This window comes from Rhinolophus sinicus, linkage group LG04 (assembly GCF_036562045.2).
Source record: "Rhinolophus sinicus isolate RSC01 linkage group LG04, ASM3656204v1, whole genome shotgun sequence".
Taxonomy (NCBI): Eukaryota; Metazoa; Chordata; class Mammalia; order Chiroptera; family Rhinolophidae; genus Rhinolophus; species Rhinolophus sinicus.
This window is the reverse complement of record NC_133754.1, coordinates 41,866,930-41,883,721: the sequence shown is the minus strand read 5'-3', so window position 1 is coordinate 41,883,721 and position 16,792 is coordinate 41,866,930. Positions and strand designations below refer to the sequence as shown.

General features: G+C 33.0%; 1 protein-coding gene across 1 annotated transcript in view; it reads left to right on the top strand.

Annotated features, from left to right (window-relative positions):
• Positions 1–16,792, top strand: part of UGGT2 (UDP-glucose glycoprotein glucosyltransferase 2) — a 146,319-nt gene that overhangs the window by 60,692 nt on the left and 68,835 nt on the right. Inside the window, exons 13-20 of the mRNA XM_019737191.2 lie at positions 590–709; positions 1,580–1,665; positions 2,759–2,894; positions 7,601–7,732; positions 13,356–13,520; positions 13,865–13,988; positions 14,085–14,183; positions 16,371–16,465. Of these exons, the coding sequence (XP_019592750.2) occupies positions 590–709; positions 1,580–1,665; positions 2,759–2,894; positions 7,601–7,732; positions 13,356–13,520; positions 13,865–13,988; positions 14,085–14,183; positions 16,371–16,465 (957 nt within the window). The remainder of the gene's footprint in view (positions 1–589; positions 710–1,579; positions 1,666–2,758; positions 2,895–7,600; positions 7,733–13,355; positions 13,521–13,864; positions 13,989–14,084; positions 14,184–16,370; positions 16,466–16,792) is intronic.

Sequence of the window (16,792 nt, the reverse complement as noted above, 5' to 3'; positions counted from 1 at the left end):
CATGGCTAGATTACTGCAAAAGCCTCCCAGTTTCTTCAGGTATTGCTTTGTCCCATTCTTTCTCTCCTCTCAAACTTTCAGCTACATGTATGTTAGATCTTTTGCCTGTGTTGCTCATCTCTTATATTTTGTTTTGATTTTGCATTATTTTTTTCTCTGTACTTTAGTTAGTGTATGTTCTGTAACTTTTATAAGTGTTTTATTTTTCTTATGTCCAAGCCTTTAAATTTGAGAGGGTGGGTAAAGAACCTCATTGCTTCCTATACTGCTGATAATTAAGATATATACTTACCTCATTTAAATGGTTTAAAATTGTTATACAATTTTAGTTTTTAATATGGAAAACATACAAGTAAATGGAGTCAGTGTTTGGGGGGAAAGCGTAATGTAAAAGGCCATGGTAACGTAAAATTGTTGCATGTAATGCGTTCCTTCATTTAAAGACTATTCAACTGGCTTCCTATATTTAATCAGAAATATAGAAAATCCTGTGATATTTTCACTTGTTTGATAGAGTAAAATTTGTTTTTAAAAATTACTTAAGTATTATGTTAATATAGCTTTAACAGATTTCTGGATTCTTTTCTAGTGGATTAATGACTTAGAAAATGATGATTTGTATGTTACGTGGCCTACAACTTGCCAGGAACTTCTAAAGCCCGTATTACCTGGAAGTGTACCTTCCATAAGGCGTAATTTTCATAATTTGGTGAGTTTTATATTTTGACATTTTGTATACATCTTTTATAAAGATATCAGCATTCTTTTTGGATTACCCTACCCTTGGTAAATGGGCATCTGAATAATATGGAAGGAGATTCAACAAGCTTGAGTGGCATGGCTGACTAGGTATCGATAGCTAGCAATGTCACATCACCTGCCTCTTACTATGTAGCTTTCATGTACTTTAATAGTAATAATATTAAGTTGATGAGTTTCTTTTACATTTTCTGAAAGGAATTTATAATAGAAACTTTTCTTCTACTTTGTAAAGAGCTAATGATTAAAGTTTGATATTTCAGGGGAAAATACATAAATCCCATTTTATCATCTTAGCATATAAATTCATTATTACAATATAAACAACCCTATAAAACTTTAAAATGTGGAGAAAATACCAATGGCTTTATTTTTTTCAGGAAGTGAATATCTTATTTCCTACATCAACCTGGAGTGAGCAGTTATGTTAATGTTTATTTTTGTTGGTTAAAATTCAGTTACCATTTCCCTTTTGTAAAAAAAAAAAATTATCACAGAATATCCAATGAACATTTAGAATAAGATATTTCATGTTGTGTAAAAAATATTTACTTTATGCTGTGCTTCAAAAAGACGATGAGTAATCTGATATTAAATTCCATGTATTATATTTGGATGTACAGCTTTTAGAAATCTTTCATAAACTGAAATTATTATATCCATTTCTCAGAATTCTTTAGAATTACTAGAAATTTCTTTTTAAAAAATTGTACGTTGAATTTCATACTTGTAGTACAGAAATCAGACTAAACTTGAATTTCATGAAAATTCTTAAGTGTTAAAACTAAATAGTGATTATAGACTGTCTACTTTCTTTTAGGTTCTGTTTATTGATCCTGCTCAAGAATATACCGTGGATTTTATAGAACTTGCTGAACATTTATATTATAATAAAGTTCCTGTTAGGTAATTGTCAATTTATAACAAAGTGTCAACTGAAGGAAAGGCAATGATGTTCATGTTGTATTACACAGAGTATTAATGTGAAGTTCAGAACATGGTTTATCTCTAGTTCCTGATACAATGTAGCTGTGGGTTGTGAAGTATCATGTACCTTTATGATAGACTCTGTTAATCAAAGCTGCTTAGTAATCTTGTTTATCCTGTTACCTTCCTGAAAGAATGATCTGATCACTTTGGGTATTTAAGATGGATCCATTTCTCTGTGGTTGTGTTAAGAGTATGCTTCCCCCCCCAACACACACACACACACACCTTTTTTTTTCCTGTGAAAACGTGGTCATTTGAAAATGTCATCCCAATAGACTTTCCATTTTGGGAATCCATCAGGTATGAAAATTTAATTGAATAGACATTACAAATCAAACCTTTTCAAATAATAGTATTCCCTTTTTCCTCATCTACTAACAATGAGGTATGATCACAAAATACAGTGAATGTTTAAATAAAAAAATTATCACAGTAAAAGACACATTGCCATTAATCTCCGCTAAAATACTCCCCCTTGCTTCAAATACATCGATTCCATCATTATTGGCACTTTTTGAAGCAGTTCTGGAAGTCCTCTTTTATGAGTGTCTTTACTTCATCCTCCATCATGACAAGGCTCCATTTCACACATTGCTTCTGGTACAGAAATTTCTGTCAAATAAAAATATTATGGTGTCTTCTCATCGACCTTATTCACTGAATCTGGCACTGTGCAAGTTCTGGCTCATCCCCAAAGTCAAAATGATTCAGGAGACCGAGGCAGCCACAACAGCGCAACTTAAGATACTCACAAAAGAGGACTTCCAGAACTGCTTCAGAAAGTGGCAAGAATGATGGGATAAGTGTGTTTGAAACAAGGGGAGTATTTTGAGTAGTGTTAATGGCAATGTGTCTTTTACTGTAATAATCTTTTTTTAATTTAAACATATTTTTTATCACACCTAGTATTCTCTCCATCTACATGTTGTAGTCTAATAATGTTTAAAACTTGTGCTTATTGTGGTTCAACGGGTATTTGTGACATTACCTATTCATCTTTTTTCCCCAGAATTGGTTTTGTGTTCATTGTTAATACAGATGATGAAGTTGATGGAGCAAATGATGCTGGAGTTGCTCTTTGGCGAGCTTTCAACTATATTTCAAAAGAACATGATGTTTCACAAGCATTTATTTCCATGGCAAATGTGAGTTTATACTCTAGGTATAATTTTTTTAGAATGTATATTGGGTTGCTTTGCATTACTATAATTATTTATTATTTTAACATTTCAAAATTTATAAAAACTATTGTGGGGATTAATACAGATAATGAATTTAATTCTTATAACGCCCAACTGAAGTACATCATATTGTCCCTGATTTATAAATTATGCAACTGAGACTCTCCAAAATATATGAACTTCCTTAGGTGTACTAGCCAATAAAGGAATTTAAATTGTGTGTATAAGTTTAGAGGAAAACATATTAATAGAAAATTATTAATCAAGGAAGAATTGTTGAACTAGATCTTGTATAAAATCATGAATAGAAAAGATTATGCATAGTTAAATATTCTAAATGACAAGGTAAATAGACACGTCCTAGAGAATTTCAAAGGAGAAAGAGATCATTTCATGACAGTAAATTGTTGTGAAAATGGTAAGCTTGATACTGAGTCTGACATTGTAAAAAACCTGATTAAGGAAGAATTAGAGACAGGATGATTATTTTATTATTTTATAATCGAGGTTTTGACACTATTATAGCCCATTATGAAAAAATATAAATGTATTAAAGAATTATATTGTTACTAAGAAAATCAGGTTATAGCTTAAAAAAATAGCTTCTATTCATTTTTAAATTCATTGGTCTTTAGCTTTTCAATCATTATTATAAACTAGGAATGTTTTTTTTAAACTGAGAATGAAATTACTAAAGCACTGTAAATTTTCTACCCTATTTCTGTAGCTCCCTGCAAAACCACTAAATTCCTTATTAGTTCCCTATCCTGGGGTATAGAAACTACCCACACTTCAGTGACTTAGGATATATTCTATTCTGCAAAATAGTGCTATGGAATACATGTCCATATTATATGTCATCCTGTTAGTTTTACTGATTGGTATTAAGAGTTTACAAGGGGCGTAGTCAAATTGACGTACCTTTTACTATAGTCCAACTACCTTATTACAAAAGGATCAATATGATATTCAAAACCAAGAAACTTGAAGACCTTCCAAAATGATCTTTACCTAAGTTATCTTAATTATTTCTATTGAATCTCTATTCTGTGAACATTTTGTGTCAGACATTCATTTGCATGTGATGACATTTTTCAATCACTTGACTTTTGATTTATCTACTGTGATGTTCAGCATGATACTATAGTTTCTTAGAAAACTGAACTACACTTGAAACCATAGGATTTAATCAAAGCAGCATAAAAGTAAGTATTAAATATGTCCTGTAGCCTATAAAATGTGCTAAACAAATAGAGGAAGAAGGAAAGGGAAAAGCAAATAAGGAAGGAATATCTAGGGAAAGCATATTAGAATTCACTGGGGTCTGAAGTGTGACAATGTTTGTGGTTATTCAAACGATGTATGCAGGTGACCTCAAAGTTTGTGTATGCCATAGAAAAGTAAAATACTGTGCTAACATTCTGTTAGGAATGTATTGTGTCCTTTAGATGACTTAAATTTGCTAACTTAGAATATATTGAACAAAATCTAGTCTTCTAGGAAAACACAAGAAGTATAAAGTTTCTTTAAAACTGTTTCATTACTTTCAATGAGCAGTTATTTTATCTAAATTAAATAATTTGAAAAATGCAATATCAGAAGAGAGGGGAAATATAATAGAAGGCCAAAATCATAATAAAAATATATAAAAATTGTTGAAATGTGATAGAGAATTTTGGTAGAATAAGTACAGTATTTATAATAAAATGATCTAACTTTATAGCTCAGCTCACCTACACAGTGCTATACAAACTTACAAGTAATTTAATTTTCCTCCCTACCTTACAAGTTTAACATTTTTAAAAATGTGTGTTACATACTTCATGAATATTTGATTAATGCATGTTTGAGAATGTAAAAGCACTTTAAGACTTGGCCGTGATGGAGTAACTGACAACAGATTAGCCGTCTAAAAGTAAGTAATTACAAAACTGGACCAAAGTACATGAAATAAGTCTGTTTTAAGTCATTCAATGAGAGCAGCAAGAACTATGATCCTTGCAAAAAAGGTGAAATAAAGGTATTTACGGATAAAGACTGAGTAAATTCTTTGCTACTTCAGAAGAGTTACTAAAGGAAGTCATTTAGGATGAAAGGAAATGACACCAGATGGTAACTCAAATCCACAGGAAGAAATGAAATGGTAATAGTAAATAAAATGTAAATGTATAGGTAAATATAGAAGGCCTTATAAATATATTTTTCTCTTCTCTTTAAATTACAAAAGATTGAGTAAAGCATAAATTCTGACTTATGTAGATGTAATACATATCATAATAACTGTACAAAGGAATAGAGGACGAAATTGATCTATTTTGGAACTTTAACTCTATATGTGGGAGCCAAAAAAGTGTATACACATGACTTGTATTCATCTTTTGTTATCGGTATATATTGAGTATTACAATTTTAATACAGTTTTTCCTTTCTTAAAATGTGTATACAATGTTTTGGGACCCTCTATATTTACAACATTAAGTTAGGATTAATCAAAAGAAGAAATGAAATGATGCACTAGGAAATATCAGTTAAGCACAAAATGGAAGCAGCAAAGGAAGAAGCAGTGAACAAAAGACATGAGATATACAGAAAACAAATAACAAAATGGCAGAGTTAACCCAGCCATATCAATAATATTAAGAATGAATAAATTAAACTTAAGCATACTAGAAGAATGGATATAAAAAGATGGAAAATTATACACACACTAAATACTCAGCAATCTATAAGAAATGGATAAATGCTTAGAAACATACAACCTACCAAGACTGAATCAGAAAGAAAGAAATAGAAAATTTGAACAGCTCAATTACTAGTAAGGAGATTGAATCAGTTATCAAAACCCTCATAATAAAGAAAAGTTCAGAACCAGATGGCTTCACTGGTGAATTCTACCAAACATTTATATAAAAATTAATACGAGTCCTTCTGAAACTTTTTCTGAAAAATAGGAGAAAACACTTCTAAACTCATTTTATGAGGCCAGCATTACCCTGATGTCAAAGCCAGACAAGGACACTACAAGAAAGGAAAATTAGAGGCCAATATCCATGATTAACATAGATGGAAAAATCCTCAGAAAAAAATATTTGCAAACTGAATTCAGTGGTACATTAAAAGAATCATACACCATAATCAACTAGGATTTATTCCCAGGATGCAAGGAAGGTTTAACATATAGGAAGTGTGATAAAAAATAAGGTGAATGTTTGAAAAAATTTATTAACATAAAAGACATACTGCCATTAATCCCCTCAAAATACTGCTCCTCGCTTCAAACACTCTTATCCCATCATCATTCCAGCCACTGTCTGAAGCAGTTCTGGAAGTCCTCTTTCGTGAGTGTCTTTAGTTGTGCTGTCCTGGCTGCCTCCATGTCCTGAATCGACTCAAAATTGTTTACCTTTTATGGTCATTTTGACTTTGGGGAAGAGTCAGAAGTTGCACGGTGCCAGATGTGGTGAATAAGGTGGATGAGGACACACCGTAATGTTTTTGTTTGACAGAAATTGCCATATACCAGAAGTAATATGTGACACGGAGCGTTGTCATGATGGAGGATGATTTACGGCACACTCTAAAACACACCTTCTCTCAAACATAGCTCACACCCGACTGACTGCACTGAACAAGTTGAAACTTGTCACACACTGTTACTAAGGTTTGACGGCTGCTTCCCATATTGAAGATCCCTGCCTTTCCATTGGATGGCACTCGGCAGCAGCATTCACCATATTTTTTGATCATATGTGATAGCACCCAGATACTGAAAAGCTCGTAAAACTGTGTGACCTAATTACAGACCTGTGCTTCTTAAAGGACTAGATTACAAAGTTTACAGTGATAAAACGAAAGCGAAGAAGAATGTTAATTTCTTATTATGAGGAATAACATGGGGATTCTGTCAGACGTAATGTGAGGACTTTCTCTGGCAATAATGATTTAAGTGCATTGGAACTAAAAAGAGTATTCTTAATTGATATATTAAATTGCTGCCTAATGGTGTTTGTGCATACTAGTTGTTCCTTCTGGTTGGAAGGTTCTTTCTCTAGAATGTCTTAATGTTAGCTCACTGTTCATACTTATGTCTTGGCTAACTCATCTGCTCAAAGATGCCTTCTCTCTTGATGCAAAGCTGTCCTTTCCCCCATGTCTAGAACAGTGTCTGGGTCATAGCAGAGGATCTATAATGAAGGGAGAAATTAACCAAATATAAAAATAATAAAGGTGTAACAGGTTACATAATGTTTAGAACATTGGAGACTGGGGGAAGAACAGAGATACAGAGAAAATCTAGTCAAGGTATTTACTGAAGAGCAATCAAATGAAAAGAAGGCATTTCTGAAATAAGTTATTTGAAATATTTTATACAAAGCTTTTTAAATAACGTTAAGTATTATTAAGCATCAGTGATCAAAATAGAATATGACAAAAATTTATTATGGTCTTTTTGAAAGGTATAGAATTTCACAAAACCATTTTTATTAGATGATATATTATTGTATGTTTATAAATGTATGTGTGGAATGTGTGTATGTACTTGTATGTGTATGGTATGCTTAGAAATAATGTTCTAAAACATACTTAATTTGTAAATCTATCTGCTTGCTCAGGGAAATAAAATAATTGCCGTAAGATGAAAATTAATTGTAATATCTTTATTTCTACAGATGTACCAAAAAGTGAAGAATCAAAATATACTCACTGTGGACAATGTGAAGAGTGTTCTCCAAAATAAATTTCCTCATGTTAATATTTGGGATATTTTGGGAATTCATTCTAGATATGATAATGAAAGAAAGGTAAGTTGGAATGCAAATTTTCAAAAATAGGATACAAGAACCTTTTATTGTAATCTCATGAATAAATTATCTCAGTATAATTAACTCATGATTTAGATTTTAATCCCTCAAAAGGAAGGGAAATAGACCTTTGAATGACACAAGTTTATACAATATTTACGTTGCCACTATTCACTTTTTGAAAAGTACAAAAAAAGGTCCTCAGGATTTACAGGGTAGGAAACTTGAGTGTAGAATTTTAGAGGATGTAATTTGTGCTTTCTTAGGAAGAAACGGAAAGCTGGGCATTTTCAGGTAATTACTAGGACAAGAATCAAACTTAGGAAAATGTAGCCTCATTGGGGTTGAATTCTAATGCTCATATGGCTCTCAAGATTTCTAAGTGGGTTTTTGCATTTTATCAGAGTTTTTTAAAAAGCATATCTGAGCCTGATAATCTTATATGTAATATCCCTCAGTAATAATGGTAAAGATCAGAAACATTAGCGTTGTTAAGGTCCTGCCAAATTTGGCCACGATGTAATTCTTCAGTCTCATTCCCTACTACTCTTTTTCCTTACTCTTTCTGTTCCAGCCACACTGACATTATTATTTCAAGCTCTTGAATGGGTCACCTCCTCCTCATGAGAGGGACTTCACATACTTGTTTTTCTCCAAATTTGTTGACATTTCCTCCCTCCTCCTCTAGCTTGCATTAGCTCTTGGCTTTCATTAGCTCTTGGTTATCTACATTGAGGTAAAGATAACACTTGTGGGGTAAGCTTCTGAGAAACTTTTAAACCCTCGAAATGAGATTATGTTGCTCCATTACATGCTAAAATAATACCTTATACTCTTGAGTAATGCTAATTATAATCAATTGTTCAATACCTGACTTCTGACTAGACTGTGCACTTCATGAGAGCAGGAACCATATGTATCTTGTTGGATGTTGTAGGCCCAATGCCTACTGAGTGGAACATAATATGTAATCAATAAATATCTATCAAAAGAATTAATGAGGAGGCGAGGCCATCTGAGAGTGAGGGTGTGTGTAGTCAGAATGGAACTTCAAGAGAGCCATGATGTTTTAGAAATTGCTGTTCTAGAAACTAGGAAAGGTAGTAGAATAAAACAATATAAAAAAATTGCTATGATGCTGAAATTGCTTACCATAAATTTTCAGGGGCATCAGTCTCGGTTTTAAAGAAAATCTAAAATATCAAAGAGTATGAGTGAAGGAAGGTAACTGGATGAAATTGCTCTAAGGTTAAAATTTCATAAGTTGGGTATGACATTAGCATAAGAGTCCCAAAGAATAGTCCTCAAGTAAGATCTGTGGAGTGCATGCTGCATAGAAAAAAAAGCAAAGCCAGGAAGCCAAAGGACTGGTGGTCTCAATGTGAAACTAATATAAAATAATACTGAATGTCAACTATAATTGAAAAATAAAAATAAAAACCAATGTGATAGGAATTACATATTATTTTAAGTTTTATAAGAATGATTTTCCAAATAGTTACTTCTGAAATGAGAAAGTATTTCATTGATTTTTTTCCCCATTTATATTTTCATATAATTAAAAAACAAACTTAAAAGGCAACCAACGTGAGTTTTCTTTTAGGGCCAAGTTTCATAGAGGCTTCTCTTTTAATGAAGTTATTCATGGCACTAAAGAAAATGAAAAAAGAAAGTTATTTTTTAGTAAGTACTCTTGTGGATAGAGACAGTGAAATTTTATGAGGTGTAATAAAAAAGTACAGTGAATGTTTATAAATAATAAATTTATTATAGTAAAAGACACGTTGCCATTAATGCCCCTCAAAATACTCCCCCTTGCTTCAAACACACTTATCCCATCATTCTTGCCACTTTCTGAAACAGTTCTGGAAGTCCTCTTTCATGAATGTCTTTAGTTGCGATGTGGTAGTTGCTTCAATGTCCTGAATCATTTTAACTTTGGGGAAGAGCCAGAAGTTGCACGGTTGCCAGATCTGGTGAATAATGTGGATGAGGACACACCATAATGTTTTTATTTGACAGAGATTGCCATATACCAGAAGTGATGTGTGACACAGAGCGTTATCATGATGGAGGAGGATTTATGGCACACTTTGGAACACATCTTCTCTCAACCGCAGCTCACACCCAACTGACTGCACTGAACAAGTTGAAACTTGTCACACACTGTTACTAAGGTTCCAAGTGCCTCCTCCCTTATTGAAGATCCCTGCCTTTCTATTGGATGGCACTCAGCAGCAGCATTTGCTGTATTTTGTGATCACAGTGGAAAGGCTCTGTGTCACACATCATTTCTGGTACAGCAATTTCTGTCAAATAAAAACATTATGGTGTGTCCTCATCCACCTTATTCATTGTATCTGGCACCATGCAACTTCTGGCTCTTCCCCAAAGTCAAAATGACCATGAAAGGTGAACGTTTTGAATAGATTCCAGACATCCAGGCAGCCACGACAGCACAACTAAAGACACTCATGAAAGAGGACTTCCATAACTGCTTCAGAAAGTGGCAAGAACAATGGAATAAGTGTGTTCAAAGTGAAGGAGAGTATTTTGAGGGGGATTAATGGCAATGTGTCTTTTACTGTAACAGTTTTTTATTTTTTTTTTTAATTTAAACATTCACTGTCTTGTTTGATCATACTTCATATATATTACTGGTAGGGATCTGTTTGCACAGGTTGAAAGCAGAAGGTTGCTTTAGCAGCCTATTTGGTTAATTATAGGAGTCCTGTAAGTTTTCCGTACTTACACATTGTTGTTTTGTTTCTTTGTTTTTAATAGATGTGGTCTCTTTATGGCCTGCTAGTAAGTGATAGAATACAATTTGTATTCAGACTTATCTTTCCTAGGAAGTAACACTTGTGCAAATATCATATCCTAAGCATAACTGATAGATGCATAATGGTGATACTGAGAATCACTTCTCATTCAAGAGTAAAAAATTCTTTCTGGTTGATTTGCCCTTTTTTATTAATCTGAAACCACTCATTTGATTTTTCACTAAATTGTTGTATATGCTTTATTTCTTAAGAAACCTCTTCTGTTTCAAGTCAATTATAGCATTTAAAGCCTTTTGTAACACCTACATCCCTGAGGATATTAAGTGTATTGAAATAAAATACATTCCTAAGAAAAGCTAGACGGGAAATATTCAAAGTACTTATTTAATTTCTTTCAATATACTTAAAGTTTCAAAATGTTGTTTATAACTTAACTTGGATACAGAAAGAAATGGATTTGTTCATGTCTGTTCTAGGTAAATACAATGGCAATATATGGTGTGATACAAATGCATTTAAGCTGAGATAATATTAGATAGCCAAAATGTACTGCTTATCAGTTGCCGTAACAATATCTGAGTAGCACAATGTTATCCTTAAATATTGATATTCACAACCCGATATTACTGTTTCTATTAACTACCATTTTTATACACACTATATGTGGATATAAATTACCTTTCTAACTGGACTTTTAAGTACTTCAAGAAAAGGAATCTTGCCTTATTCTTTTGTATTTCTCAAGTTGTGTACCATATGTCTTAAGTTTTAGATATTATTTGCTGAGTTTCTGTTATAATAATTGAGGATTGAGATCATTTCTACCTCCCTGCCTTTACTTGGTCTCCTCCAGTCCTGTGTTATTACTTAAAATATTTAAAAACTGTTGTGGCTTCAAGAGCCATCAATCAGAAACAATCAACCAGAATAGAGTCTTGAAGGCCGTGTTGCTGGGGCAGCTACTAACCCTGTAGTGGCCGAATCGTGTTGACATGGAGGGTTTGGGAAAGAGGTCAGGGTGGTTCTCATGGGAGAATTTATCCCACGAGAACCACCCACCCAAGACAGCAGTTCTATACCAACTGGTACAGAAGCATTTCAGTACATGAAGAATTTGTAAGTCCTATACAGTGCATACCAGCTGATTATCATATCTTTTTTTAACACATTTGGGGTTAAGTGAATATTTAGAATGTATGTGACTTTTTAAGTATTCCTTGTTAGTAAGTCAAATACCACGATTGTCTTTCCATTTCTTAACTTTTCTTTTTTTGCTTTAAGAATTACTCCACTTCTTTGCCCATTCTCATAGTTTTCTACCTATTGCAAATGTATCCAAAGAGTGAGTAGTTTGGTCAGATAACCTGTCTAGAATTTTCCTTACAAACATAGCAGTTAACAGACCAGCACCTTCCCTCACACACGCCAGCCCCAAGAATGCCTTTCTGCAGCCGTGCCTGCCCTTTCTCTAAACTGAATTCGCTGTCCTCTATATCTGAAGCTCGGCTGTCATTTCTGGATCTGCTTTTGCTGCTCACCTTCACAGAATCTCTGCTTTATCTCTGGTTTCGTGAATACTATCTATGCCTTGCCTCTTTTTGATTTATTTCTTATTTTACTTCTCTCCCAACCAAATATGCACAAGAGAAAATTTATTTGAAGTCTTTTATATTTAAAAATCTTGTTTCCTATTTGTATTTTATTGATAGTTGGAATGGGTAATTATTTTTCTGTCATATTTTGAATGCTTTCTTTTACTGTCTCCTAGTCTAATGGACTACTGAGACCGGTGATACCATTCTGATCTTGATTTCTTTCTCTTTCTGCTTGATTTATTTATTTTTCCTGTTTGAAAGCTTTTAGGATCTTTTTATCCCTGGTGTTTGGAAATTTTACAATGGTATGTCTTTGTCTTGATCATCTTTCTCTGTTTCATGATCTGTAAAATGGATGTAATAGAAGTACTTAGCTTCATAGAGTCATTGTGAGAATGTTGGCTATACTAATTATAATATACCTAGTATGGAATAGCAAATCTATCGTTTAGTGATGCTTTATTTACTCATAAGACAAAATGCAGGTGTTGAACCTTCATGATCTGGCCTCTATCTCCTCTGACCCTGTATCTGACAGCTTTACCTGCATATAACTCTCCCCACTGTAAACACCACAAATGACTTGCCATTCCCTAAATGTGCCATATTCTCTTTCCCCTCCATTAATTGGTGTGCTGTCTCTGTTCACTTGGAATGTCTTTCTCCACCTTATCTCCCTAGCAAATTTTCGCTCATCCTTTAAGACTTTTGGTGTCACTCCCTAACAGAATGTTCTCTGTTCCCTTCCTCTGTGTTTTCTGGCTTGGTTAGATGCTTCTTTTCTGAGCTCCCAGAGAACCTTGTACATGCCTCTGTTTTGTTTGTATATATAGATGAACCCCTTGAAGACAGACTTTCAGCTCTGTATTCACAGGGTCTAGCCTAATGTGAGTGGCATGAATTCAGTAACTGCTTATTAAACAAATATGGGGATAAGTGAATCTCTGATACTGGTAACTGGTATTTTTTAAAAAGTAAATGTCATGGTCTGTATCAAGTGTCAGCAAACTACAGGCCCTAGGCCAAATCCAGCCCTCGCACTGCCTATTTTCATAAATACAGTTTTGTGGGGGGGTACATGGCCAAGTAGATAAATTACTTTCCTGAAAAGGATTGATAAAATTAGCAAAATTAACATTTTTTTCTATGTCATAAAAATGTGGCAGTGTCCCTTTTTCTTCTTATGTATTTCCTTTTCAGACATCCATATTCTGTTTAACTCTCTGATATTGTTGAACTAAATAGGCAGGAGCAAATTTTTTTAAGATGAGTGGCCTGGGTCCTTTGCCTGAAGCTCTTTATAATGGTGAATCCTTTGACCTTGAAGATGTGACTATTAAAGAACTAGAAATGGCTGTTCTTCAAAAAATGATGGATACAACTGTATATTTACAAGAGGAAGTTTTTATGGTAGGTAAGCATTTATGAGAAAATATGAATGATATTTATAAACGACTTTTTGTATTAAGCATATTTTAATAGCAAAAGTTAATTTTGTGAAAATTGCCATTCTGATCATTTAGTAGTGATTTTTAAAGTAATAATTAAATTTATCTGTGCATAATTACATTGAAAATTATTTAATTGGGATGAAAATTCAAAGTTTTATGTGAAAATTTATGAGAATCGTAAATTTCATATTATTGATTGATTTAATTTAGATTAAATAGTGAATAAATGTATTCTTTGCATAACTTTAAAACATATGCATATAAATTGCCTATATTTCCTAAATAATGTTTTTGTTATTTTAGGGAACATTAAATGATAGAACAAATGCAGTTGATTTCCTTATGGATAAAAATAATGTTATACCCCGTGTAAATCCTTTGATTTTGCACACTGAATGGCAGTACCTTAATTTAATATCTACATCAGGTAAAATAATATTTCCATATACTTTTCTACAAATGTTTATTGAATTGAGAATGTTTTATTAATTCATTATTTAATATTTAATATGAAAATTTTCAGTAACTGCCGATGTTGAAGATTTCTCTACTTTCTTTTTCTTGGATTCACAAGACAAGAGTGCTGTGATTGCAGACAACATGTATTATTTAACCCAAGAAGGTAATAAGCATATTTTATCTTCCTGAATTTATTCCAAAGTAGCACAAACTTGTAATTTTTGTGCGGTGTTTGCATAATACATTTTTATATGTTGATGTTTGACTAAAGGGCTGGTTTTCAATGTGACAATTTATAATTGCTTAGGATATAAGGATTGTGCTGAGAAAATGTTGCCTTCTGTCCTAGCTAATGATCTATGCAGAGGCATTCATCTTGGGTTTTTTCCCTTTTTTTAAAAAGCAAGCTTTACCATTTTCATCTTTTTAAGAAAGCAATAAAACCCTTTGAAGATTATGTAAACTGATAATAATGCATGAATAAAAGTGTAATTCCCAGAATAGATGAGAGTAGTTCCAAACTCTCATTAAACAACATGTGGATGTTCTGCTTAAGTTGGGGTTTAAACCAAAGGAGAGGAGACCAAGGCAGGAACGTATTTGGAAATGAGGCTTTCACCCAGACAAGGAAGTTTGCAGTGGGGCCTCAGATTTGTTCGGCAAAAATGAACTATTCAGGTAGGTGAGGGTAATTAGACTTTGGTTGTTTTTTGTTTGGCTTTGTTTCACTTGATCTGCTTTGCTCTTGGGAGAAAAATGAGAGCCAATACATAAAAGAAGGCTGATTTGTATTTCAGTATACAAAGCCGTAACTCTCTAACCAATGAGAGTGATATAAAGATGGAATAAACTATGTAGTAAGGGGTAAATATTTATATATGAGAGATTTAAGCAGAGGCCACACAACCAATTTTTGAGAACCCAAGTTTGGACCAGATATCCCCAGAATTACTTTCTAACAGATCCATAATTTTATGTTGGTAAAGATCTGTCTACACAAAGTCCAACAAATAATAAAGTATAATGCAGTTCCATTTTCTGGCAGGCTAAGATCTTGAATATGTAAAGTAAAAAGAAAAGGAGACAGAGAAATAAGGAATAAAAAATAGGAGAAACATTTAGCAGGTTCTGGGCTGTATTTCGAAAATCACTTCTGGGCGTCAGAAGACGTTAGGCTATAATTAATGCCTTTGGTTAAATCTCTTGCAATTTAAAAGGATATTTTCTAAACTTAAAAAACACCTAATTTCCTCTTATTTGCCTTTATGTAAATATGAAAAGAAATAAATTGTGAGAAATTTACTTAGCACTTTTGAAATATTTCTCAATTTACTAGCTGTGATGGTAAAAGTGCTGACAGTAAAGAGGTATCTTTTCTTCTTTGAAAATAATGTGCCACTTGGTATAGCAAATTTTTTACAATTATTTTAAGTAGGTCATGTGATCTAAAAGACTAATTTTTCTCTAGATTTTAACGATGGCTATAAACGTATTGTTTCAGATGTTTTATGCTAAGGCTGGCTGACATAAATGCATGTAACTGTGTCTTCAGAATTAAAATTACTTTCTGTGGCATCCAAATTTTCCAATTTTTCTGGAAAAAGAATTGTATTGTTGTTGGCACGAGATGATGTGAATTATTCTAAGTTAATAATAGCCAGACAAAACAAAGGAATCATAAGCTAATAAAATATTGCCGTTTTTAGTATCTACTAATAAGCTTTATTGTACCTGGTTTTGCATATATGTTGGGTATAAATATCAATTTTTTTTTTTTTTACAAATGTAGCTAGAAGGCAGATTTGCTTGCCGACACTAGACCTGTGATAAACATAACATAATTTTCTTTACTGGTAGAAGTATTTCATAAATGTATCCCTTAGGGACTATTCTTTCTGTTTTGTATCTGAGTGTATATAGGGTGTATATCAGGAATTACTCTTCTAGCATTTTTGTAAGTATGTTAACTGGGTGTATAATTTTTAGCAATATTTGCTTTTTTCAGAAAGGTTAATTTTAATATTTGTATTTTTTTGTTTTTTTTTGTTTTTTTTTGTATTTTGTTAACTGGGCATGTCCCCTTCTTTTAGTTTGATTTTAAAAAGAATTAATTTGGGGTAAGGGGGGGCGGGGGGTGGGGGGTGGGAGATGAGGGTAAGGGGGATCGAATATATGGTGATGGAAGGAGAACTGACTCTGGGTGATGAACAAACAATGGGATTTATAGATGATGTAATACAGAATTGTACACCTGAAATCTATGTAATTTTACTAACAATTGTCACCCCAATAAATTTAATAAAAAAAAAAAAGAAAGAATTAGTTTGACTAAACTATTTGAAACTTTCAGATGACAATATAATTTCTTCAGTTACTGTCTGGATTATTGCTGATTTTGACAAACCCTCTGGGAGAAAACTGCTTTTGAATGCATTAAAGCACATGGTGAGTAAGTCTGCTTAGATAAAAGTACCCAAAAAAACATAAACCGAAATATTTTATGAAATTGTTTTGTATTAGTTATACAACAAATTACCTCACAACTTAGTGGTTTAGAACAGAAATGATTTATTGTCTCACAGTTTCTGGGGTTTAAGAATTCAGGTGTGACTTAGCTGAGTGGTTGTGGCTTGGGTTTCTCATGAGGATGCAATCAGGAATTTGGCTGCTCTCCTCTGAAGGCTTGATTGTGTATCTGTGATGTTCTTGCTCAGATTTGTTTTTTTCTTTTATCTTGGTTTCCTAGGGACTGCCTCTGGGTCAGCACAAGCC